Raw genomic sequence first — 27,045 nt, 5'->3', positions numbered from 1 at the left:
TGCTGATTTTGCAGCCATCAGGCTGGTTTTTACTAATGAAAACCCATATAATTGCATTGGAGAGCATGGATGTATAACACTGCATTTACTGCTGTCTCACAGAGTGTAACTACTTGCTATCCAATTGCCCAATGTTTTCCAGAGAACTGAGAGTGCACATGCCAATGGCTGATTTGGAAGTGTACGTGCAATTCTTATTTAGTGAGGACTGTGCGGAAAAAAGTAGCAGATAATATGTTTTTGCTGGTCACCAAATGAGGCTTCAACTGGGCTTTTCCACAGAAAATTGCCACCTCAGATGCAAGCTGTGTATGTAAAGAAGTCAGTGCCAAACCTAAAGAGTGTGGAGCAAAACTGGAGTAAGCATGTTACTGTGAGAAGGGGGGGTCACAGTGCAGACCCTGAGGATTAGACTGCAATTAGCTTTCCCTGAGGAAGGCTGAACAGGGTAGGGCATCCCAGAGCCAGGCACTCAGAGCTCAGAGCAAGATGTGCGTCTGCTCTGCCTTTCCCCATGCCACCCCTCAAAGGGGCCTGAGCTCTGACCTTTGGCAAACATTTTGTCCTTCTTGGATTTTTAAAGCCTCCATATCCTATGCTTGCCTTCTTTTAAAGTGCCTGTCCCTCTGCACATCATCCCCTCCCTTTGTCTGTCATGGTTTAACCCCAGCTGGCAGCTCAGCCCCACACAGTCACTCACTCACGCCCCCCCAGTGGGGTGGGGAAGAGAATCCAAAGGGTAAAAGTGAGAAAATTCGTGGGTTGAGATAAAGGCAGTTTAATGGGTGAAGCAAAACTGTGCACACAAGCCAAGCAAAACAAGGAATTCATTCACCAGTTCCCAGCAGGAGGGTGTTTAGACACCCCCAGGAATCGGGGGAATGGCTGAACGTGTGACTGTTACTGGGAAAGACAAATGCCATCACTCTGAATATCCAGCTCCCCCTTCCTCTTCCCCCAGATTTATGTGCTGAGTATGAAGCCATTTGATATGGAATATCCCTTGGGTCAGCTGGGCTCAGCTGTCCTGGCTGTGTCCCCTCCCAACTCCTTGTGTACCCCCAGCCTCCTCACTGGTGGTATGGAGTAAGGGGCAGACAAGGCCTTGACTCTGTGTAAGCACTGCTCAGCAAAATCAAATATATCCCTGAATTATCATCACTATTTTCAGCACAAATCCAGAACACAGCCCATTCCAGTTACTATAAAGAAAATTAACGATATCCCAGCCCAAACCAGCACACACTATCTCTGATGCCACTGCCACAGACCAGCAAGCAAGCTGGGATTTTACACGTGGGTAATAAAACCGGGAGGGGAAAGGGGGGAAAAGTAAAGCAACTCTCCCCCAGGCTGGAGCTTTGATCCCCATTTCAAGGGAGTTAGTGCAGCAGTTCGATGGAAATTAGAGCCACGCCTGTTCCTTTTCAAAGTCTTTTACTGGTGTTTGAAGGCAGCATTTCTGTGGCTTAGCAGGTGGTCAGCATCTGAAAATAAAATGAGAGAGTTCTCACTCTCCAGCTGATGGGTAGTGGCAGCTCACTTTCCACCCCTGTCTCTGGAAATGGAGCTGGAGCAAAGAAAACAAAGTAAAGGAGAGCAGTGGGTGTCTCCTAATGAGACATGTCACATGCCAGGACAAAAAAATCCTGTTCTGTATTCTCTGAGCTTGTGCTCAACTCTCTAGGGAATCTTAAAGAATGCATGTTAGTAATTTCAATGTGAAATAATAACTTCTTCAGTAAACATCCTGAAATTCCAAGGTCAAAAATGTTACAATTACCATATTATTAGTCTCTAGGGTAATAATTTGGCTTTTATGTACAAGATATGTGGGAAGGTGAAGGAGACAGAAAAGACTTTATTTTTCAATTGTCTATTCTGTCACACTGAGAGGATTTTCCCTGTGCAGTCATTGCCATGCTGTAGGGAAAGAAAAGGGGTAGAAAGGAGAAGTGTGACTGATGTCTGCAGGGCACTGCTCAGCAGCATGCCTCGGCTCTCTGAGCTGTTTGCATGGGTCTCCTCTGTGAATTGGTGTTTTGGGAGCTCCTGGCTGCAGGGGCCCCTGGTGGGACCAGGTTGCACTGCTGCAGAGCTTCTCAGTGGAATAGCACCTGCCTCCCTCCTGAGCAAGTCTGCCCCTGCCACTGCTTTTTGCAGGGACCCCTCAGTTTATCTCTCTGGGATGGCCCCACTGGTGTGGCAGGGTGGCCAGGTGCCAGTGGCTGTGCAGCTGGTGAGAACAAGGGAGATGTTTCCAGAGAAAAGTGCTTTACACCTTTCTCAGATATTTTGTGGCATTGCCTTCAGTGCCAGTTCAGGATCTGAGCCTCCTCTCTGCCCCTGCTATGCTTGTTTCTGTGAGAGGTTTAGGAGCTTAGCTCTGCTCTGGGCTTTCATGTGGCTCCCTCCAAACCAGTGAGTTAGGACAGCTTTGTAACAAAGCTCTATATTTGGCCTCTGGAGCATGCAAGATTTCCGCACACACCTCTCCAGGTTGTCACCAGCACCCAGGGTGGACCACAGACCCTTGCCAGAGCTGCTGGGTCCAGGCTATGCCAAGAGCAGGGCTCTTGGCTCTTGGGATGATCAGGGTTGATTGGAGCTGCTCTGCCAGAGTCACCAGCCTCTCTGCATCCTTGGAGTGAGGACAGGTAACAGCAAAGGCTGTGATGGCCCTGGATGCCAGCCTGGCCAAGGATAATCTGCTTTAAATGGACTCCAAGAGTGAGGCAAGGTGTGAGAAGGGAGCAGAGGGTGAATGCTGGTACCTCTGTCCCTCTGCTGTGTGCTGCAGGGAGCAGAGGTGAGCTGTAGGATGCATCCTGCCACTGGCACCTGGGTGCTGCAGCAGTGGCAGCAGCTATGGGGTCTGTGCTGGGCATGGTCCCATGGGAAGGAGCAGCCTCCAGCCCAATTCCTCTGCTCCCTCCTGTCCCTGAGCCCGCTGTGTGGGGTGTTACTCCTACCATGTCTAAGACATCTGAGATTGTCCTGTACAGCTCTCTCTGTATGACAGTGATCACATTTTTCTCCTGCTGCAGAAGATGTCTGGTGTGCAGAACAGTTATGTAACACAAACCTCACTTTTAACAGCAAACACCTCCGTTTGCAGGGGGGTGAGAAAAAGCAGTAACTAGCTAAAGAGTTCAGGCACTGACCTGAGCCTGGCTGAGGATCTGCAGTCACACCTAATACCCGGCCAACATTGCCAAGGCCACTGGTGGCCTTTTAGAACAGACCAGCAGTGCACAGCAGTAGTGTGTGAACTCCATAACAAGATGCTCAGGAATGTCGGGGTTCAAAAAACAGATATTTAATAGCTCTTGAATAAAGGCCTTGAATTTGTTATTTTATCACAAATTATCCAATAACAAGCTGTAAGTGAGCATACTGTAGGTCTCCTGATTCTGTTTGGAGAGAAAATTGCTGGTTTGCTTCCTTCTTAACAGAGCTGTGGGCTAGTTACAGGTGTAAGGGACCTCAGAGGTCTCTAGTCCACTCTCCTATTGGAGAGGTAACATGGGGAACCTGCTTGTACATAGATCTTGTCACAGATGATTCAGTGAGAGTCTTGCAGCTGAATTCCTCAAGAAGGAATAAACAACTGATAATTGTTGTGTGCAGGAAAAACCAATATTTGAAGACCTTGGCATTGAAAATCCTTAATTTTTTTATATTCCTGAGGTTGTGAGCATCTTCTTTATGGTTCAGCAGCTGCAGAGCCTTTCTTTTTGCTCTCCTAAATCAAAGCTTAGCTTCTGTTAACAGACTTTGAGTGAAGGTTGCCCTCTAACTGACTGGGTGCCCACAGCACTCAGCTGCTTGCCTTAGTCATAGCAGCTGAGCTGGATACAGATATGTGGGCCATGGGAGCACCTGTGGAATTTAGCCATTGTGTGTTTAGCCATACAGAAGATGAGCTAGATACAGATATGTGGGCCATGGGAGCACCTGTGGTTATCCATTGTGTGTTTAGCCATACAGAAACACTAAACCCAGTGCATTAGCCCACTTGGGTTTTACAGTTTTCTCCTATAACTCCTCTTTGAAGAAAGGGAGTTGAAGCAAATATCAAGCTTCAGAAATCATTTTATGTGGCTAATTAGGGTGTAAGATTAGCAATCTGCATTGCAGGACATCTCAGCTCCTTTGTGAGCACAGGAAAGAGAACCTCTCTCCAGCCTCTGTGATATGTAGGCATAACTCTGCATCTGTCTCTCTCTCATCAACGTCTTTGGTCATAGTGTTAACAGAATAGGATCCTGATTTACTCTATAGAATTTATAACTTAGTACATATCATTGATGCTTATATTAGTAACATTATTTGCCCAATAATCCAACACAGGGAAAATGAATATAGATCACCTGCCCCCTAGTCACAGATTTTATCTGTTAGATATACTTGTTTCCCCTGAACCTCATTCTTACCACAAAATGCTTCCAGGGTACCTCCTCAAGCTCTCAGGTGGCTCTGAAAAAAGTGAAAAAAAATACACATAATGCTAAGTTATGTAAACATGCAAACACTAACAGTGAATTTATTAAACACCACGAGTTATTTAAGAAGCAAGTGCAGGAAGAATTCTGGAACAGAAAATAGGATCTTTTGTTTTTACTGGTTCTGCACTACCATATCTTTGTGCTTTTTTCCCCCTTCATTTTGGATACTCCATATGTTTGCTGTTTGTATGTTTTCCTCTCTCAGTTCCCCTGCCATACCCCATCTACCTTTTCTGATTCTATGGGAGTCAGTTTGCCAAGCAGGCTTTCTCTGGCTGCTGCACTTTCTGATCATTTGTATGCAGAATGCAATCTGTATGAATTAAGTAGATCCTAAATATATATCAAATCCAACTTGAGTCTTCAGGTTTGCAAAATTACATTCCTGCCTCTGCTGATCCATCTGTGAGTGGGTACCATATGTCAGTTACTTTATCAGGAAGCTTCAGGGGGATCCATTAGAGAGAGTCCACAGCACAATTAGAAAAAAGAACATTTGTTTTCCCAGCTGCCCTGTTTTCATCCTTCCTCTTCAAATGTTCTGCTGGTTTCAATTAAGCTCACCATAGATGCACCAGCCTGGTGAACCTAGAGAACTAATTGCTTTAAAAGCTTAATATCTTCCTTGCAAGGTAGATATTTTTCTGTTGGTTCAGCTGTAATGCCAAACTCCTCAAGGGATGCTGTCACAAAATACTGTCTCACTCTGTGGTCCAGAATGACACAGCACCATCCCATAGGGGTGAGCAGGTGAACCCCAGCAAACCCCAGTGCTGGGGACATGGTCTTTTGGAAGGGCTCTGACTGACACACCAGTGGCCACAGCTCCACCTCCAGCCCCAGTGCTCTCCACCTGCATGCTTGATAGGACGTGGAGAAGAAGCCAATCCCCATCCAATCTTGAAATGCACTGGCAATGTCCCAGGCTGTTCTCCCCAGGCAGGAGTGACCTGGGGTGTCACAGGATCCAGAGCAGAGCTGCTCAGCAGCTCCCACTGCCTCTGCCCAGGCTGGTTCCCCCTTTCCCATTTCCCAGCCTGCTTGGGAAGAGGCAGCAGATGCCATGCAGACATCCTGCCAGGGCACAGGGCTCTGCATTGAGCTGCAGGATTAATATTTATCAGCCAGTTTTCCCTATTTCTCTTGTCCAAGATGAGAAGCCTGTGCACAAAGCATTTTATTTCATTAGGGAGTTCTTTTGTTTTGGTCTGTTTTTTTAACCTTGTTTGTAGAGGTCATTCTCTGTTTCCAGTAGAGAAAGCAAGGGCAAAATATGCATCTGCTTTAGGAGCACAAAATGGTGGGTTCACAAAGCTCATCCTGCAGCCTTTGCTGGTCTAAAACAAGCTCTGCTGCCTCCTCAGATGAATTTGTCCTTAACACGGTGAGTGTGGGTGTGCCAGAGAAGAAGACTTCTTGCCCTGAGGTTTGCCATGCTGTGTTGGACACCTTGGTGCTGGCTCACAAGGTGTCTGGGAGATTGTCCTGAGCCATCACATCCCATTCAGCTCTCCATGGAAAACTCCAGCGTAGCTTGAAAGATGGTCTGGGTGATCAGATATGTCCAGAAAAAAAACTGGTGATATGTGCCAGGAGATGGGATAGCTCCAGGGTAGTTATAGCATGTCTGCCCATTGGCCTCCCCCTACATGATGGGCACCACCTTTGTCTGTTCAGGGCCTGCCCTGGCAAGGGCACAGCAGTGTGCAGCGGAAGCTGAGTGCCAATGTGGCAGGAACACACTGCTGAGAGCTGCTCTCACTTCTTCTGAATACCCCAGCCTCCAGGTGAATTGGAGGAGAAGTGTTGAGGAGGATCAGGAAAGTTAAGTCTGGTGGGACAGGACAAGCAGCAGGTGTATGGGGCAACTCTGCAGATCAGCTGGAGTGTCCCTCCTGGAGACACCCAAAGCATTAGCCTCACCACTGGTTATGGCCTCCTTATGTTTCTGCTTATGTGAAACAGCAGCACCCCAACAAGTAAAAGCACACTGTAGCCAAATTGAAATGTTTGGCTGTGTATTCCCAAGCATTTCTTGTTTGGAAGCAATTTACCCTGTTTTTTTCCCAGCTCAGGGGCATTAAAAGCATCCTCAGCTTTGCCTCACTCCCAAGTGTGGTTTTCTGTCTGATGCACTTTGTACATCTGTGTACTGATGCTCTAGCTTGTGATGTATTTTAGAGCAATTTCAAGCTCAGCCTTGCTTTCCCAGGTCATACTTCCTAGAGAAAATCCCATAGGAAGGTGTGCCTTCATGCAATGCATCTCCAGAGAGCTTAGCAATGCAATAGATACAGACTGCCAGAAATGCCTTGTTTTATTTATTTGAAGTAGATGGGGTTTAGCTGCCAATATGCAAGTTTTGTTGTTTTTCACTTTTCAGCATCATTACTTAACTATGGAGATCCACAAGGAAATAAGGGAGGGACCATTATTTAGCCAAAGGGGGACAATACCTGCAGCTGATTAATAAGTCATGGGTGCTTACTAGCTACTAGATTTTCATGTATTGCGTGCAAAGACGTTGGAAATATAAATCAAAGGTTAGTTTCATTGGATTTAACTGAAGTAAGGATTTCAGGAGATGTGCCCCAGAAAACACTGGTGTGTACTAATGAGACAAAACCAGACTTCAGCTTGTTTGTACAACAGACACATTGTAATTGCCCACTGCTCATCCCAGGTTACCACAGCAGCGCTCACCGGGGGAAGCAGAGCAGGATGCCTTGCTTCCCTGTGCTCTCAATTGAGTTTCCTCATGCCATTTACAGATGGATTACATTCAGACAGTGGAAATCAAATATTTATAAATCATATTTAACTCATTACCTTGTGTTTCAGCTGAGAATTTCAGGACCAAACAGTAAGCCTGGCCTTGAAGAGGGTTGTCAGTGCCTGGCAACACAAGGCTGTGGCCAGCAATAACAGTAGTCAGCCACAAGTAACTGAGTTTCATCAGATTGGTGTGTAAATATGATTAAAACTTCAGAGAGCTCAAATAAAGATCAGATTCTTGATAAGTTAGTTCAGCTGGATGTGGCAAGAGAAGTTTGCAAAGCTTGTGTTGCTGTGTGTGGTTGGAGATTCTGTTGACCAAGGAGTTTGTGGACTTGTTGTGGATCAGGTGGCATGAGGCTCCACAATGGATTTCTGCTGGCATGTGCCCTGTGAGTGAGGGCACATGCTGCTGTGCAGAGGCTGAGACCACATTTAACATCAGCCTGGCTTTTATACACCATGTCCTCCACCGGGGTGTCCTTAGAAGTGATGCTCAGTGCTGGTGTGGATGGAGTCTTTCTGAAGGGCAAGGATCCACCAGAAGTGCCAAGCATGCTGTGCCAAGAGCCGCTCGGAGAAAGGAATGGGCATTTAATGGGAGGGTGATTCCTGTGCCCTGGCCTTTGTGCTTTAAGTGATCTGGAAGCCTCTCCTGGTGTTTCAGAGTAACTTCTTTTCCTCTCACCCTTGTGTTTCTGTGTTCCTCACTGCTGCTGCAGGCCATTGGACGCCCACACATGCCAGCCTACTGGGCTCTGGGATTCCAGCTCTCCCGCTGGGGCTACAACAGCCTTGATGTTCTGAATGAAACCGTCAATCGCATGAAGCGCTATGACATCCCGTATGTGAGTATGGATCTTTCACTGTGTGTGCTAACCTTACACTCTGAAGTGAATACAATTATAATGGAGGGAAAGTAATTATCTTACAAAAAGAATTGTAGAGTAAAAGGATATTCATAATCTTTTGTAGTGGGTTTGCATGTAATATCTTCATAATGCTGAAAAGAACATTTAAAGTGGGCTGTGAACATGATGTTTAAGTGCTGCTCTTGGCTGCATAACAGGTGATTTTGGTGTGGATTTGCTGTTATGCAGTATGAGGTGCTATCATTTTAGAAACAAATAATGGAAAACAAACTTCTGATGCAGATCACTGCAAAATAGTTGCTAAACTAGGGCTTCTACATTTTCTTGTAGTTCACTGCTAGGATTACAATTACAGTCTCTTAGGTTTCATTACATACATTAGTTGCCTTTTAGAAATACCATTGCATGCATTCTGATTTCTGTATCAAATACTGCAGTTATAGAATCATAGAATACTTGGAGCTTGAAGAGACCATTAAAGGCCATCTAATCCACCCCCCCTGCAATCAGCAGGAGCATCTTCAACTAAATCAGGTTGCTTAGAGTCCCGTCCCACTTAGTATTGAATGTTTCTAGGGATGGGGGATTCACCATCTACCTGGGGTGCAACCACCTCATTGTAAAAAATTCCTTCCTTATATCTAGTCTGAATCTACCCTCCTTTAGTTTGCAACCACCACCCCTTGTCCTATTGCTACAGCCCCTACAAAAAAGTCTGACTCCAACTTTCTTACAAGCCCCTCTAGGTATTTAAAGGCTTCAGTAAGTTCTCCCTGGAGCCTTCCCTTTTCCAAGCTGTCTCAGCCTGTCCTCATAGCAGAGGTGCTCCAGGCCCTCTGATCTTTTTTGTGGCCCTCCTCTAGACTTGCTCCAACAGATCCATGTCTTCCCTGTCTGAGAACTCCAGAGCTGGATGAAGCTCTGGAGTATATGTAATTTTTTACTTGAAATAATGTAATTTTTTACTGGAATAATGTAATTTTTTACTTGAAAAATGTTTAGGATGTCCAACATTATGATATTGACTACATGGAACGTCGCCTGGACTTTACCTATGATAAAGTGAATTTTGCTGGTCTGCCAGAGTTCTTTAAGGAGATGAAGAAGAGTGGAAGGCACAACGTTGTGATTCTGGTAAATTAACAATGTTGCTAATTATTTCTCCATTTATAAGAATTATTCCCAGCATAGTCTTCATAGCAGTACCAAGGTGCTAACACAGGTATACTAGTGTAGCAGATTTTCCATTTCCTCATATGTTGAGAAGAGCTGAAGAAAAAGTTCTCACAGATTTAATTTTTAGAAGTGTTGTCTTTATTCGATATCTCTCTACCAGTATCATCTCTATATCAAAACATTAATTCTCTGTCACTTTTCCCCCACTCAGTTATGAGAAATTTTGCCTCTGAGTTGACATTGCTTTCATATAATTCTTTCCCTGAAATGAACAAATTATTTTAAGACATATACAAAAATAGTTGAATAGTGGAAAAAATTCTATTCCTAATCACTCTGGAATATACTAACTACAATTCATGTTTCTTTGTACTTACTTTTTATCTATGTTAATGTGAGAGATGATTACTTGTCTGCAAATTTGTGGAAAATGTATGTTGAACCTCTGACCAAAATTGGCACATGGACAAATGAATTAATTTGGATACTAGTGAAAATTGGAGTTTTCCATCTTCCCCAGTAAATTTTTCCAACAAAATTTGCTGTTTCTCTCCAGCACTTCCCTGTACATGTCCTTGTGCCAAAATGACTCCGTCACAGTAGCTAAGTGAGCGCCAATGGTGGCAAGGAAACTGGAGACCAATTAAATCGAAATTTAAGTAAAGGTGAAAATAAATTAGGAAATTAAATAAAATCCATTGATAAATTCACAAGATCTTGCTCTCCAGTGTCCCCCAGCAGCTTAGCAGTAGGAGGGCTGCACTCCCCAGAGCAGGCTGCTATTCGTTCTCCATAACCACTGGGGGCAGGATAAGAGGAAAAGCAATTTAAACTGCAGCAGGACAGATTCAAGGCAAACGTTAGGGTAAAGCTGCCTGTCAGCAAGGTGAGCTGAGCAACAGACAGCTGCTGGGGCCAGGGTCCCTCCCCAGGTGGGTGCTATGAACAGACCCAGCAGATGGATTGGGCATGGCTCAGGCATGGCTGAGCTGACCTGCAGCCACAGGGTGAGGAGGAGGAGACAATCCCACAGGGTTTCTCTCAGCACTTTTTACTGTAACTGTAGATTTGTAATATGTTTTCTACCTAAATGGTGAGTTTATATCTTTCATTTGGATACTACGTTCATTTGGGGACTACTTACTTGTCTTTACTTCCAACTGCCAGTCTCTCACCCTTTTATTTTCTTTCTTCATACAGTGATTCAAATAAGTGTATTCTCCCTCAGCCTTTCTCTGCTAGTCTAAACAAACACATTTACCTGCAATTATATTGATGGCTCATGCTTTTAAGGAGACCAGGATTCAGTTAATCCGACTGAATCATGATGGACAGGTCCACTTGTTTGGACCCTAAGTCAAACCAATCCTTTTAAAATAAGGGCCATGTTGCTCTTCTTGCCCTGGGGGTCCTGTCAAAGGCTTGTGGAGAGAGAGACGGAACAGCAGAGTCCTGAATTGTGGTACAGTTGCTCTTTCACTTGCACTGGTGTATCTGGAGTCACGATAAGCAAGAGCTACTGCAGTTTTCTCATCTAAAAATCACATTATCTTGTTAAATAGATAAAGGCAGAAGCGCCTCCCTCCTGTCCTTATTTTTTTCTCGCAGTTTGTTTTGAAGTTTAAAACATGACTGAGGATGATGGATTAGTCAGCACCACAGATAGCTATATCAGTGTTTTCTTTTTAGTTGTGATTTTTCTGATAGTTTCTTTAAACATACCTTTTATTATTTGCCTACTCTTTGCTTTGGTATACTATAATTTCATTTACTACTAGGACTCTCAAAACCACGCAGCCCAAGTGATCAATTTCATATTGATAATGGAAACAGCAGTATGCATACAGTGAATGCTGCTTGCTAGCCATTTGTCCCTAAAGATGCCTTCCCCTGAAGGTTCCATTCTGAGAAGCTCGGGGGTGCAGCAGTGAAATCAGTTTTCATCAGTGAAGGTTCAAGGCACAGCGTTTAAATAGTAACAGATTACTAAGTCACTTTGATGGAAAGAAACTTTAAGACAAAAATAGACCCAAATTAAATGGATACATCATTGTAAATAACTGAGCAGTAGTGAGCACATGTGCTGTCAGGAGTGATTGCTCTTTCTAACTGTTAGGCAGTTTAGGCTCTCTGTAACCTCAGTACTGCTCTAAAAAGGATCTAATCTCTTAGAGCTGTAACATTAAATACCATATGCCTATTTATTGGTTTATCTCAAAACAGTTTGCAAAACATTAATATAGGAGCAAAATACCAGGAGTTTGGGGTAGCTCTTCCTATGCACTCTTGCCTTTCAGTAAATGCATGGTAGTCATCTCTTTTTCATCACTGTTGGGATGTCTCCAGTTGTTTTGCACTTGCTGCTGGTTATGAAGCTACAGGCAAGCAGTCATGGTTTAGTTATCCATTATCTTCTTCCTTATGAGTTTAACTTCAACAACATTTTTAAGCCCCTTCAGTTTATCAGATGGCACATTTTGCAGCAGTGCAGGGAGGTGTTGCTGTATAAATGCAGCTGTTAGACAGATACAAGGAACATAGCAACTCTTAATTCATGCAATGAGCTAATGGGAATCCAGATAGGAAACCTTTCTTTCATCCTTCCACTAACCTGTAACCGAGGCCTGTCTTCTGCTCTTGTTCTTTAGCCAAGCTTGTGAAAAAAGAACAAAAGCTGAGCCAGTCTGTCCTTCATTGTTTAAAAGCTAATGAGAAGTATAGGTTGCACTGGTACTGAAGTTTTCTATTTTCACTTTATTACAGTTGCTGATATCTCTGTCAAAATCTGTCTTTTAGCATTCTTTAGCGATGTAAAGTATTCCCCTAAGTTGAGTTGGGAGCTGGAGCAGTGTGAAGGGTTTCGTTCCCAAGTCACAGTGGGTGCAATCAAGGCAAGTGTAATCCAGTTGGATACTGAAAAAACAATTTTCTGTTTAGATTTCCTTTGGGTAGTGACAGGAATTGGTGAGTTCTCCAAATATAGCAGATTGTTGCCTCCCTCATGATGATTTCAGTAAATGGGTTCTGACAGCCAGTTAGTGTCATGGAAAACCTGTAGTAAATGGATTTAGGGAATGGGTTCCATCTATCATCTCAAGACCACTTTGGTCACAAGGAAAGCACAGATCAGCAGTACTGACACTGGCAACCTGCCTGAGGATGGTACCCTGATCTCAGCTGTGCCACCATCACTGTGCCTGCTGGTGCCACACCAGCAGGAGGTCTGCTCCCCATGCTTGCACCCAGTGCTGAGAGCCCTCTGTGACTATGGTCACCTTGAGAGTAGCATGGCTCCATTACTGGAGCCTCTAAGTGCAGCCCTTCAGCTCTCCTCTCTCCTAATCTCTTTCAGAGGCCACCTCTATTTAGGGGAAATTGTGACTTTGCATGTCAGCACCTGGTCATCATCATTGCACTAAATAACTGCATGTTTCAGCTGTACCAGAACAAATATATTCTTTAGAAACAAAGACGTTCTAAAGTAACAATGAGTACATTGAAAAATTATAAACATTTTTACTAAAGAGGATCTTTAATGAAACACCTTGTATACTGTCTATTAAGTCATGCTAAAAATAGAAACAGCTAGGAATGGCATAAGTGATGAAATACTTGAAACGCAAGAGCAACATGCTCATGAGCCAAAATAATGCTCAATGTCTTTAACATTTTAAAGTCCAATTGTGTGAGCTATAGAGCCAAAAATTTCCAGAGATGAGTTTTTATGGATATGCATCAAAATATATGATTGGGGTGGGGCCGCAGGTGGAAGTGCATCAGTCTGGGTACGTGCTGGGGGCTCACAGGTCTTCAGGCAGTCAGCTGGAGTTAAGGATGCTCAGCACTTCTTCTCCTAAATGCTAAAATGATGAGTGAAGATTTAACAGGCATGAAGCTCCTTCCCCACAAACAACCCCTGCAGGCACAGGGAGCTTTTGTTTTCTTCAGGGCAATACTAAACCTGCATAATGTATTAGATTTATGCTCTAGAACAACCTTTCAGCTGAAGGAAACCATAAGTTTGCATTAGGAGTAGCTAATTAAGCTGACTTTTTCTAGCCTTCATGTCCCTTGAGAGACATCTTTACCACGATTATAAGATAATTATTGCAGATGGACAGTTTTCTCTTTTGCAAAGTTGGACTATTGAACAAGTTAAAAATGTAATAGACACTTACAGTCCTTATGAAGGTGACACTAGAGCTAGATAAAGTTAAACAAAATTTCGGACTTAAAGCAGGGATTTAGCTGTAGCTTTTGTTGTTGAGGCATGGACAATATACTTCCCTCAGCAGGGCTATGCTTATCAGAGGGCTCACAAGTAAATCAGCCAATTAATTCACATATTTAAATGAGATTTAAAACAAGCCTTTAAAGCAACTTACCGTTTGGGTTCTGATACTTTTTTCTTTTTAAGACATTTATTAGTTAGACTTCTATCACATTTTGATTCATGTTCACTTAAATTATTGCAGAAGCTACAAATGAGTGGAACAATTGTTTCAATGGTGTTTTTCTCCACTGTGTTTCATAACTGAAAGGTTTTGCCTAGAGCAGAACCTGAGAAAGTAAGATTTTCTAAGGAGAAAGTAAAGAATTCCCTTCTAAAATGGCTGCAGTCTTTATGTGTTCTAAAAAACACAAAGCAGATAGTTGCTTCCAATTAGGGATGTCTTGCAAAGTGCACTTACCTCCTTTTGGTTGCAGCTGAATGCTGGGCAGAGCACCAAAGTACCTCTTCAGTCACTGACATCTCAAAGTATTCTTAACTTTATTACTTCCAACATGGTGGGTGGGCTTCTGTCTTTCCCCAGGAGCTGATCAGACTCTCTTTGTACCAGCTTGGTGGCTACTGAAGGTCATCCTGAGGGAGAGGAGTTGTTGGTGTCAATATCAGGGGCAGCAGTGGGAGGTGGTGACCCCCCAAGCAGTGGGAAGGGGCAAGAACAAGCTGTGGGATGTAAAATGCTGTGCTCTGGGTGCCTGAGGAGAGCAGAGGTGTAAGGCCCCACAGGCAGGTGTGAATTGTGTTCTCTGCATCAGACTGGCATAACATATCCTTGTCCAACATTGGTTTGGAATGGAGGGCTAACAGGGCCCTTTTGAGGTTGGATGTGTCCAGCTTCAAGCTCCTTGAAAAGTTTCAGTTATTCCAATATTGAGCTGTTGGTGCTGAGGCAGCTGGAATACGGATTGCCTTGGAGGAAACCCAGAGGGGCTCAAGTGTGGGAATCTCCAGCACAGCACCCAGCCACAGCAGAGATCTTGGTGGAGGGGGAGTAAAAATCTAGTGCCTGTCTTAAAATAATTTGAACATAGAAAGTCTCATAAAAAATAAACGTGAGGATATTTAGTAATTTCACATTGCTTTTGCCTTACACAAGAAATACTCATGACATATCCTTAATGACTTTTTCTAAATTATGTGCTCTTGACTCCTATTAAATTTTAATGCTGTTTTCTTCCAATATTTTGCAGTCAGCATTAAGAAAACATAACACAAATTTTTATAAAATATAAAATAGAAGATTAATTGTTACCTCTGGGATTTCAATAAAGGAAGTGTGATTGCTCTTTTTAGGACCCTTTCATAGCCAAGGATGAGGAGCCAGGCACTTACAGACCTTATGAACTCGGCCAGGAAATGGGAGTGTGGGTGAACAACTCTGATGGTGTGACTCCTGCTGTTGGGCAGGTGGGTTTTTTAATTTTGTGATTCATTTTGTCTAGTGCTGCTTCAAAACAATAAAGCAGCAGTGTAATAGAAATGGGAAAATAACCAGGATTTACATTTGTAACCCCTAGGCCTGGCCTCCTGGAGATTGTGTGTTTCCTGACTACAGCAACCCCAGGACAGTGGAATGGTGGACCCAGTTGTGTCTGGAGTTCAAGGATGTCCTTGACTATGATGGCATCTGGATTGTATGTCCCATTATATCTTCTCTTCCTTCTTTAGAAAAAAGAAAATGAAGATTTTCATGTGTCTTACTCTCTTTATTAAAGGATATGAACGAACCATCCAATTTCATGAGAGGCCAGATTCCTGGATGTGCTGATACTGAAATCAATAACCCTCCTTTCATTCCTAGTAAGTATAATTTCATTGCAATGAATTATTTATTAATATTATATTTTTATTCCTATTTTATATGATATTATATTTTAGAATAACATTAATATTATAATTTCATTGGTGTTTTTTTGTTTCTTTGGTTTTCTTGTTTGTTTTGTTTTAAACCTGGATTGGCTATATTTTAGGGGAAAAAATAATTCCATTCTCTGATTTTCCATCTTTCGCTGCCTATTCTGTAAGTTCAATTACATATTTGTTCAAGACTCCAGTGGCTCAGCTTTCATGGAGTATCAAAAACAATCACTTTCCTCTGTCCAAGGTTCTGCCTCATTACAGGACTAGAAAAATTACCTTTCTTGCTGTTCTCTGAGCAACTGGTCCACATCAGAAAAAGAGCAAGATACCTACATACGGTAACTCAGCTACAGACTTATGAAGTAACCCTTGCCACCGCTAGTCTCAGCGATGGCCTTCTCACAAACTATGACAAAGCAGATGGTGCCATAGTTCAATATATTTCCTTTCTCTTTGGAAAGAAATTTTCACTGTGTTACTAGAAACAGGCTAAAAATAAGTTTTAAAATGTCTAAGACTATGGGAAACTTACAGGAATGGAAAAATCTCTTCCAGTAGCTGAGTTAATGATATGCTCATTCGTCCTCAGGAGGCCATGAGTACCTATGATTATTGCCAGTGGTGTGGTAGTTAATCCAGCCAACATATCCCCAGGAAAGCCCAGCTGCCTGAGCAATGTTAATGTGCAGTAGGAAGCTGATGCATGAGGGTTGGAGTATTGGCAGTGGAGTATTGGAAATGTCCCCTTTTCCCCTTCAGGTTTTTGTACTCTCATGAGAATTCTAAATTTTCTTTATTAAATGGCAATTTTTTTTTTTTTACTTTGAATATAAGAGAAACATAAGCATAACAAAAACATGACAAAATATTAGAAAGAGATTGTGAATTTTTGAAAGCAGAAGGAGAGCTTTTAATGATGATTTTGGTGTTTGCTCTCTTTGTGGGGTAACCACTGCATACTTACCCTGTGGGTCTTGACCAAAGCCCAGGAACTGATGAGAATTTCCCCCTTTGCCTTAAATTACTTTCATTTTTTGTCAGTCTTCAGAGCTGCATAAAAGATGTGAGAGACTGGGTAAACTGGCCAAAAGAGCAGAGCTCCCTTTACATCACAAATAGAGGACTGAGAGTGAGCCTATGCAGTGGCTTGTGAGCCATGCAGCTGCAGCTGAGCTCTGTGAAGATTAGCATTGATGTCTGAGCTACCAGGAGGGACTCAGGCCTAGAGGCCTGCATGACATGTAAGGACACTGAGAGATACTGAAGACAGGAGTGTTTTGAGCCCAGTTTCTCTGACTTGACTCATGCACATATGCCCCTGCTTCTGCTTGTGACTAGCAGTGTTAGAGTGATATAATGGAATCATAGATGGGTTTGTGATGGAAGGGGCCTTCAAACCCATCTTGTTCCAGCCCCCCTAGCGTGGGCAGGGACACCAGACCAGCTTTCTTGAAACCCTATCCATCCTGGCCTTGAACACTTCCAGGCATGGGGCATGCACAGCTTCTCTGGGCAGCCTGTTTCAGTGTTTCACCACCCTCACCAGAAAGAATTTCTTCCTTGTGTCTAATATAAACCTACTCTCTTGAAACCATTACCCTCTCATGGAGTCCTATCACTCCATGCCCATTTAAAAAGTCCCTTTCCAGGTTTCTTGTAGATCGTGTTTGGGTACCAGAAGGCTGTTCTAAGGTCTTCCCAGAGACTTCTCTGGTACTGGTATTCCTTCTGCAGCCAGGAGCCCTAGGCATTATATCCCAACATGTAGGGAATCCATTATAAACCAGTATTTAAGGGCTTTCTTTTCTGTTTCACTTTATAGAATAGGTGCCTGTTCATAGCTGTCCAAGCCCTTGACTTATGTAGGTATGAGAGGTGCCCTAAGCTTAGTCCAGTAAGATATTAGGACCTTCCTGGGGTTAGCAGAGTTTTGGGAGCTCACTATTGTCTTAGGTGATTTCATCTGTGCAAGTCCCAGTCTCAGAGCCTCAGGCTTTTTGTCAGTGTAGCCTTCAACCTCCTTATCTAAATTTTATAACCATGATTACACATAACCATGGTTTGAACTTCTTGTTTAAGCCAGATGTCCTTCAAATACATTTTCTATAAAACACTTTATACTGAAGATTAATATGCAATTGTAAAATAATCAGTATTACTGAGGCAGAATACAAAATACTCAGAATAAGAATGAAGCATGAGCCTATGATTCATGTGGTAGCATTTTCTCTCCTATCCCACCTTAAATTTATAGGGCTAATAATCAAGAACCACTGGGACATTAAGTGTGACTTTCCCCAGAAACTAAGTGTCTTCTTCAAAGACATATCAGTCAAAGTTACTTGGAAATTGCCTATAAATTAAGTTATTTCTGATGTAGATCACCGACACTGGAGTCTTTGTGTCTAAAGATTCAAACACAAGGATTGTAGCTGTAGTGGCACAGCAGGGCTGAGAGGCTAATGGGGTTTCAAGTACAGAGAAATTGTGATAATGAACTGCAACCATACAGGAAGTGCGATTAGGCAGGGAGATTGCTTGTTCATGGAGAAATATTTACAATAGTGCATGCACCTAATTAAGCATGAGAAAAAAGAATATTTTAGAATTCACTTTCTTTTTTATTTTGTGAGAATTTTATAATATTTGCAACTCCATCTCTAAAAATAAATATAATGTTGTCTGTTTGAAAGACAGGTGTCTGCTAAGCAAGGCAGGAGCCTCCCTTGGAATGGAAAATGTAAACGCCTTCCCTCCAAATTATTATAATTTTGAAATTAAGGGGCTCTTAGGCAAAGATATGGGAATAGAAATAACAATTCTTTACTAGTATGTGTAACAAAGCAAACAAAACAACAGCAGCTGCAGCATTAATAATAAACAGAACCCGGAACCCCGTCCCGACCTTTTGGCTGCCGCACTTTCCCCCTCGGTGCAGTTCCGGGCACGGCCAGCAGAGGCGCTGTTGCTCCCAGTGGGCGGGGCAGGTGCAGTGCATCCCCCGCGGCTGCAGGGGGCGCTGCGGCGCGGGCTCGGGCAGCCCGTGTGGTGGTGAGGGAAGGGATGGAGAACTGGCTTTGCTTCACGAACCTGGGGCAGCCGGTCCCGGTGCCCCAGCAGGACTCTCGCAAGCAGCAAGATGGGGTGGCAGGATGTCTCAGCAGGCAGGGAGTGAGGGGTTACAGTGCAGCAAAAAACTCAGAGCAGTGCTGGAAGAAGCAGCAGGGGCGGGGCAGCGGTGGCCCAGCTCTCAGCAGGGCCGGGAGAGGCGAGCTCAGGATCCTGGACAGATGGGGATAGGTCCCTCTCTTAGTGAGGTGGATGTTAATGAGGTCCCTGTTCAGTGGCTGCTCTCAAAAGCAGAGGTTCACCCCACAGCAGAATAAGCAGCTCTGGGCTGGGCTCCGGCAGCAGCAGCGAATTCCCTTCCCCAAGCAGCAGCTCCGATCGTCCTCCTCCAAAGCCGAGAGGAAGAGAGCCAGCCGCTGCCCCAGCCCTGTCCTTTACCTGCCCAATTCCCGCGGTCTCTCTCCCCTCGGAGAGAAACTCCAGCTAAGAGAAGTGCAACCAGATGTCCTCCTCCCCTGAGCTTGGCCACTCCTTCTGTTTTTCTTAGGTACTCAGTCATTAGTGTTTCCTAGCGGCTTATGGGAAAAAATTCCCTAAAAGGAACAAAAGGAAGGGAAACTAACCCCCAACAAATGTATAAACATCTGACCTGCCCAATTCCTGCTGAACTTCATGAGGCATTTTCACAGTGGTTACCTGAAGAGGATGGAAATTTTTTTTGCACCAAATGGGCTTTGCCAGCATCTCCATGATATGGGATCAAGGACCAGGCAGCATCTGAGCAATATTTCTGCTGTTAACTAAAATTTGTCATTGTGTAAAATAATATATTCTTAATTCATCAAAGCAGATATTTTCTTTCTATTACTTACTGAATACATGACACCTGTACAGATATTTTGAATTATTGGACAAAGAACTTGAAATTAATTATCAGTGTGTACTCAGGCATCTCCCCTCTCCAAGGACATGTGCCTGTGTGCAAACAAGTATTTGTGGCTATGTGCTAACCTCAAATCAGTGCAGGTCCAGCACTTCAGCTTTTCCTCTTCCCAAATATTTTGGTGTTTTCACCCCTAAATGTGTAGAAACGTGAAGAGACTTGAATTGTGATGTATATGATTTTACAGTGATTTGTATCATTCTCAGGTATCACTGATCGTTCCCTGGCGGAAAAGACACTGTGTCCTGACTCCAAGACTTACCTCGGGGAGCACTACAACACACACTCTCTCTTTGGCTGGTCCCAGACAGAGCCAACATTCAAGTAAGTTTTCTAAATATTTGTAATCAGATTCCAGGTGATTAAAATGCATTTTAAAAGGCACTGGTGTTACTTGGAAAATCTGTAATAGTATTTAATAAGAAACAGACCCATGTCTTGTTTCATTGTTTGCCATTTAGTAAGAAGTTTCAAGAAAAATGAACCTTGGAACAAGGAACAGAATCCTTTCTGATTTTACTTTTCTCATCTAAATCAGGATGTATGTATAAGGCCTAACTTTACAGCTGCTGCTTTTGTATATCTAGAGCAAGATGCTCCTGTGCTCTGTAAGAGCGTCTCATGAGCATTGGCAGCAGAAGCAGCCTTGTGTGGTGTCAGGAGTATTTGTCTGTCTCTTCACTATTGTGGTAGAGGAGGTTCTGTCACTGTCAGTGGAGAATCCAAACTGTTCAGGTCCCCTGGCTGCTTCTGGAGCTGCCTCTGGTTCCTGGCAGGCAGTGCTTTGCAGATTGGCTTGGGCCTCAGTTGGTTCAGGAGGTTAGAGCTGCATTGCAGCACAGTTGCTGTCAGCTACTGTAAAACTCATTTTGCAGCTGGGAAGCACTGAAAGCCAGCTTACGCAGGCAGGCTGTTGCTGTGGAAAGCTGGCTGTTGGATTAAATGAAATGGGCAGATCATGGCTTTTCCAGCAGGGATTGAGCTAAAACACTGGGAAATTTCATAACACAATGGAAGAGCCAAAGCAGGGGTCCATGTGTGGCCTGTTTCAGCATTTAGCACTCATTTTCAGAAGCTGGATTCTGATAGCATCCAGAGGGCATGGTTAAGTGAGCCTAATTCTGGTGCTGATGCGTTTGTATTTTATATGCCAAGTCCAGGGCAAGGGAAGCCCTGGGAAAAAACAGAAGTAGTTTGCCAACACTTATGGGCCTGGCTGAAGCACAGTTCTGCTTTTGAGAGAAAGAACAGGAAGACCTTGAGCCCTGGACTTCTTACCATGGTTTTTGGGCCCCTATTCCCCAGTCTTTGAAGAGATCCTCTCAACAAACTTATTTTACTCGGCCAAATGTGGTGAAGACCACCAAAAGTATATGCAGGGGTTGATTCTGGTGCAAAGCTGGGAGACTTTGCTGAAGTATTTTTTGTACATATTCATTTGGGTTTCTCAAATAGATTTCCTTTCAATGCTGGTTGTATATCCTTTCTGCATTCACTCTTCACAAAGAATATATTAAATGAAATTACTGACAGGAATATTTAGCACCAGCATCAATTGCAAGATATTGGATGAAAATGAATGACAATTTCATATAAAAAAGCAATTCTAAGAATTATTCTAAGGCAGACAGAGAATAGGAAATGTGTCATCTGGCCTATGTCAAATGGTTTGAATTTGAATACATAAACTAGCAGCAATCAGTTTGTGCATAGCTTAATGCCAAGAGTTATTTGCACATGATATTCTGTAAATAATTTAAATCAACAAAGGCATTTGACAACATTAGGACCTGCTCTGCAATGGTTTGTGAAAGACTGAAATTATTCAATAAATTACTTGTTACAAATTGTTTTTGCAGCTCTGGATCATAGTTGAGTTGATCTGATATTGCGCTCATTAGCACCTGTATTTGCACATGGAGCCAAAGGCAGCCAGAGGAGAGCACTCCTGCTCAAGACATCCATGAAAAGCTCCAAAATAACATTTATGTGAAGCACATGGAGTCTTGTACAGTTATTAGCCCAACAGTGCACCTGCAAACCAGAACCAGCAGGTCCCTCACAGTTAAAGAACTGCACCTCTTGCTGCATATGGCCCCTAAAGTTAATACATTCAGCTTTCTTCCATGAAAGCTGCTGGGCTTTTTTGCAAGTGTTGAAGCACTTTATAATCTCTGTGCCATTACAGACCCAAGAGCAAACACTGGGCCATGATGAATACAGGTGAAAGAACTCTTGATGAAATCTCATTAAGAAAAGGGAGAAAGAAGTAGATGGTGAACAATATGATTAATATTTCATGCTAGAATTTCCAAGAGAACCTAAATTGTGTTGCCCAAATCATATTAAAGAAGAGTTGAATTTGAGTTCCTGCAATATAAAATACTGCAATTTACAATTATGTACAAAGAGTATCCTATTCTGAGGAATTTTGTAATAGATTTGTTTGTAAGGCACATTCTCTTGATTTTCTGGTGACACAGCAAAATTATTTTCAAAAAGCAAAGATAAATTCATTGTACCACTAAATCTGTAATGAAACCTCATATATCAAAAAAGACAGGAAACGAGAGAAAATACTACAAGGATGGGGTGGCATTTTGAATTATTACAGGTTTTTTTCTATATTGATTGCTTATTTTTTATAAGATGTTTAGATATACTTTTGATATTTTTGTGTGGTTTTGGTTTTTTGGTTTTGTGTTTCATTGGGGTTTTTCATGTTTTTAGTTCCTGGATATTGGAACTTTATTTACCAATACAGATCTCTAAATAAATCCTGTGTTGAAAAAAATACATATTATATTCTTTTTTAGGAACTCGTTGGACACTTAAGTAAATATACTAGTATAGAAAGGAAATTATTGTTTGAATTTTCATTTTGAGACACTGCTGAGAATAAATTAAACACAAATTATTATTTAGGAAGATTGAAATACCTGAGGCAAATTGTTTAGTGAATCAGATAGATTTTTTGTTTGTTGGTTTTGTTTTGGCCACTGTGTAAATCTTCCTTTTATATACAGTTTGGCAGCCACATTTGCATGTGAGTAGGGATCACAAGAGTAGGGATCACCATAATAATTGTTTCATGAATAATACCCTTTCAGATAAAATTGTGCCTGAACGCTCAGGTTGATTTGAAGATGTTTTGGTTACCATTCCTGTTTTAGATGATCTTGTTGCATTTCTCTACAGTGTTGTCCAGCAGGCTACTGGAAAGCGGCCGTTCGTCTTGAGCCGGTCCACATTCGTTGGCAGCGGCAAGCACACTGCTCACTGGCTCGGTGACAACTTCTCTCTGTGGAAGGACCTGCGCCGCTCCATCATTGGAATCATGGAATTCAACCTCTTTGGCATTCCCTATGTAAGTCTGGCATCCTCCAGGCAGGTGCTGGCTTATACACAATATCACTTCAAATTAGCTTAAATGTTTTCTGAAACAGGCCACTTAAGATGGCCAGCAGTAACAGCCCCCACAGCCTAAGGAACTGCATATTAAAAGGCCAAATGCCAGTCTTGGCTGCTGAAGGGAAACAAAAACAGCACTGCAAGATTCAGACTGACCTAATGCATGCCATCCAAAACCGATCTCTTTGTATTATGTACTCTAGGATTTCAAATTATGTACTCTGTGATTAGGGCTCATTTATATATTTCTGGGTTTGCAAGTTGGGATGGAGAATTTGTAGAATTATTGAAATACAGTCAGATCTTCCACAGTAAACTTGGTGCTCTAGGAGACAGTACAACCTCAGTCACAGAAAAATTTATATCATTATAGAGCATTCTTATAAAGTAATTCGAAACTGGGATTTCTTTCCAAAAATTTTTTTATTAGCAAATTTCTGTAGTCTCTCATTTGGGAGAGATTTCAGTCACAATCACAAACACAATTTAATTTTTTCGTAGATTGGTGCTGATATCTGTGGGTTTAACTACAACACTACCTATGAACTCTGCCTGCGCTGGATGCAGCTTGGCTCTTTCTATCCATTTTCCAGAAACCACAATTCAGAGGGAAACATAGTAAGTAAACAAAGTTACATAAAGCTGTAGCCTATGATTATGGTTATGTGGACAGTGATTTGTGTTGCTTTCTCCAAAATTAACCTGCCATTCTTGGGTAAACTGGAGCAGTAGGTGAAAAGGAGTGCTGCACTGAGAGCAGGAATTACACAGTGAAATGTAAATTTTTCCCACCCGTAATGTAAAGATAACATAGAAACAACGGTCTTCTCACACTGTTGATAAAATGAATCTGTTTCATTTTTACCTACTGAAGCTCAGGTTTTATTTAAGAGCCAGTGAGTGTTGGGATATCTTCCTACTCCCTTGATTGCTACAACTTTGGTTTCAATACTTCAGTAATTATAATAAGTATTGCGGAGGGGGAGAGAGATCATTATACACCATGTTTGCTGTTTAAAAGCAAGTTACAAACATGTGAGAATTCCAAGGAGAGGCACCCATAGTGACATCATTATCAGCCAAGCAGCAACCAAGACCAGAAAAGGCTAATGAGCCATGAGATGAATGAAAAAGTGCAGCCTTAGTCCAGATCCATGCCCTGGTTTCAACACCATAAAAGTCCTTTAAACACTTGTTGCAAACAGGAAGAAGTATCAGGTCATTTCTAGCTATGAAGTTTGAATTGCTATCCTTTGTAATTATTCTGTGTTTATCTGCAACCATGATGAAATGGTTCTGTTTGTTCAAGAAATGTTTGGGGTTTTTTCCTTCTGTAAACTGATCTGTGCAATGCTGGAGCTCAGGTTATTTGCTAATCTTCAGTTTCTTTAAAGTTGCATCATCAAAATGCTGCAATATTTACACTCCCAGGTAGACCTTTGTCTCTACATGAAAGTATTATGGATGTTCAGCAACTGGGCAAATGCAGGAATAATAAACCATAGTACTATCATTACAAGGGTCAGGAATTAGCCTGTAGATCCCTGAGGTATTTCTTTGTAGGAGAAGAAATGTCTGTGAGGCATTAGCTGTTGATGTTGAGAAATATTTTCCATTTGCCTCTCCACTAAAGTTAGAGGTGTACATATATATATTTATATGGTTGCTTGGCCCTTTGAGCATGCAAACAGAGTCTGACCTGGGTGAGTGGATATCAATCTCATATGCACAATTTAATAAACAAGAAGAAAGCAATGGGTCTATATGATGGGTGCTGCAACTGAGAGATATATTTGGTTTTATTGGATTACTTAAATGCATTTAAAATATTGTGTTCACAGAAGGAAATGAACAGGCATTTTGGGTGACTCAGCATAACCTAAGAAGTCTGACTGTTTTTTTGTGAAATTAAGCAGTGTTTGTATAGTGTCAGAACACTGGTAAAAATATAGTGCAATTTTTGAAATAATAGATGGATGTTCTGGAGCTCAGAGCCAGCAGGGAGTATTCTTAGTGAGTAATTCTGATATAAACATAATAATGGTGAAATTTTACTTAAATATTGAATTTAATTAACATTAGGTTAGTGTTAAAATAAAATCTTAAATACCCACTTTGCCTAATTCATTGGATATTTCAAACAGTTTAATTAATATTTTTCTTGTCTGAAAAGCACTAGATAATATAAAAAGCTTTGTTACTTCTGTTTCTTTTGCATTTCATTATCCTTGGAATTCATCATATAGTCTTCAGCTTTAATGAGAAAATTGAGTACTCTGGAAAGATGTCATGAAGGAGAAAGGGAGCCATGTGATTTGTAAGCTGGCTGTTTAGCACTGGAGAGGTTGACAGGAGGAATTAAAGATGGAGCTCTTCCCAAATCAGCACTGCCCCTGGCTGCGTGCTCTGCCTGCCATCCCAGGGGAGAGGCAAGGTTGTGTTGGAGTAGGACCAAACCCAGCCAGTGAATACAGACAGGCTGCTGCAACCTGCCCCTTGATGGTGGCACCCAGTGCATGCCCTGTCCCACAGGAGAGCATTGCTGGCAGTAGAAGCTGAGGGGCACTGCTGATGTATGGGTACACTGTCAGTCAGGGCATCCTAAAATGTGGCTCACAGGAGGAGAAATCAAGTTTCTTGAATGGATGAAATGTTTTCTGTACCACACACAGTGACTTTGGCCACCTGATGGCTTCAGTAGGATTATGAGTTTACTCTTTTACCTAGACTTGCCTTTACATTTGTGGCCAATGTAATTATGCGTTTGACTTTGATCTGCAGATTATCAGTCTTCCCTTTTTTGTGTGTTGCATCTCCTTTCTCTGAGAGGGCTTGCATCTCCAGGATAAATTAATTTCTAGATGCCGGGTATCTGTTCCTGAGCACAGGCATGGAGCCCCAGCTTCCATCTCCTCACAAGCTTAGGGGTGGTTGCAGAGGGCTCACATACCTTGTGGTGGGGCCTGATCTTTTAGAACTCACTGGAATTTTTCAAGTTAAGAATTTTATACAAATGTTAGTTCGGGAATAATGGATGTTGTTCTTAATATATCTTGCAGTTTGCAAATGAGTGCTTTTTCTTATTTAAACACTCTACTTCTGTAGCATCATGCCAGCCACAGCTCTCCTTATGCTGCACACAGCTTCTCTGCTGAGTTTGTTTCAATGCTCAGTACAAATCTAAGCTTTTCCTGGACAGGAACAAGACCCAGCTGTGTTTGGAGATGAATTTGCCGAGATATCTCGTGCTACTCTTCGGATCAGATACTCCCTGCTGCCGTACTTGTACACCCTGTTCTACGAGTCTCACGTTCACGGGGGCACCGTGGTGCGCTCACTGATGCACGAGTGAGTTTGGAGTCTCTTTTTCATTCTGATTTGCTCACAAAGTAGGTGAGCTCTTATGTAGGTAATGGTTGATATCCTTAGGAGGATAGTCACAGTATTATTATTGCATCCTCTCTTTTAAAATAACAGTTGAACAGTTAAATCAATCAAGTTATATGCACAAAGATAACTCTTAATATATGCAATTAATTTCCATTAGTATATAGCCTGTTTTTGTTTCCAGTGGAGTGAAAAAGACAAACTTAAGAAAGAAGAATTCTGAAAATTTTTAGTCTTAGGCAAATATATAGTTCTTTTTTATTTCAAAAATGAGAGTCACATACCTGTATTTACTGTATTTGAATGAAATCGATGAAATCTGTATTCTGATCCAGAATGCTAAAAGGCCTCATACAGAGAGTCCAATAACCCATAGTGTTTGGGGTTTTTTTCCAATTTAGCACTTGGATCTGCATGCTATCTATGAAACCCACATCTGTGTCCACAAATTGCACAGAGAAAACAGAGATAGAGATGTTGGAGTGTAGAAGCAGGTGCAAAACCGAGATTAATAAATGCAGACTGAAAAGCCACTTTGAAAATTAAGCTCAGATTTTTGGAACAACTAATTTTTTCTTTTTTGGAAGAAGCAGGAATCCAGCTGAGGTTTAGTTTCCCTGTCCTAATCTTCTAATCAGTTTTATACCTGCTTTTGATTAATTTTCTACTTCAGAATGCTTTATGCAAAGACTTGAGCAAAAGGAGTGCAAACAATACATATGAAAGCCTGAAGCTCTGCCACAATTTTATTTCATT

At 42.2% G+C, this 27,045-nt stretch overlaps 1 protein-coding gene across 1 annotated transcript in view; it reads left to right on the top strand.

The window, feature by feature from the left end:
• LOC115910587 (maltase-glucoamylase, intestinal-like) overlaps window positions 1-27,045 on the top strand; it is a 59,824-nt gene that overhangs the window by 15,925 nt on the left and 16,854 nt on the right. Inside the window, exons 8-16 of the mRNA XM_030960837.1 lie at window positions 8,006-8,131; window positions 9,158-9,289; window positions 14,913-15,026; window positions 15,137-15,253; window positions 15,335-15,419; window positions 19,698-19,815; window positions 22,690-22,858; window positions 23,404-23,520; window positions 26,102-26,250. Of these exons, the coding sequence (XP_030816697.1) occupies window positions 8,006-8,131; window positions 9,158-9,289; window positions 14,913-15,026; window positions 15,137-15,253; window positions 15,335-15,419; window positions 19,698-19,815; window positions 22,690-22,858; window positions 23,404-23,520; window positions 26,102-26,250 (1,127 nt within the window). The remainder of the gene's footprint in view (window positions 1-8,005; window positions 8,132-9,157; window positions 9,290-14,912; window positions 15,027-15,136; window positions 15,254-15,334; window positions 15,420-19,697; window positions 19,816-22,689; window positions 22,859-23,403; window positions 23,521-26,101; window positions 26,251-27,045) is intronic.

This window comes from Camarhynchus parvulus, chromosome 1A, assembly GCF_901933205.1.
Source record: "Camarhynchus parvulus chromosome 1A, STF_HiC, whole genome shotgun sequence".
NCBI classification, from domain to species: domain Eukaryota; kingdom Metazoa; phylum Chordata; class Aves; order Passeriformes; family Thraupidae; genus Camarhynchus; species Camarhynchus parvulus.
This window is presented reverse-complemented; position numbering and strand designations above follow the sequence as displayed.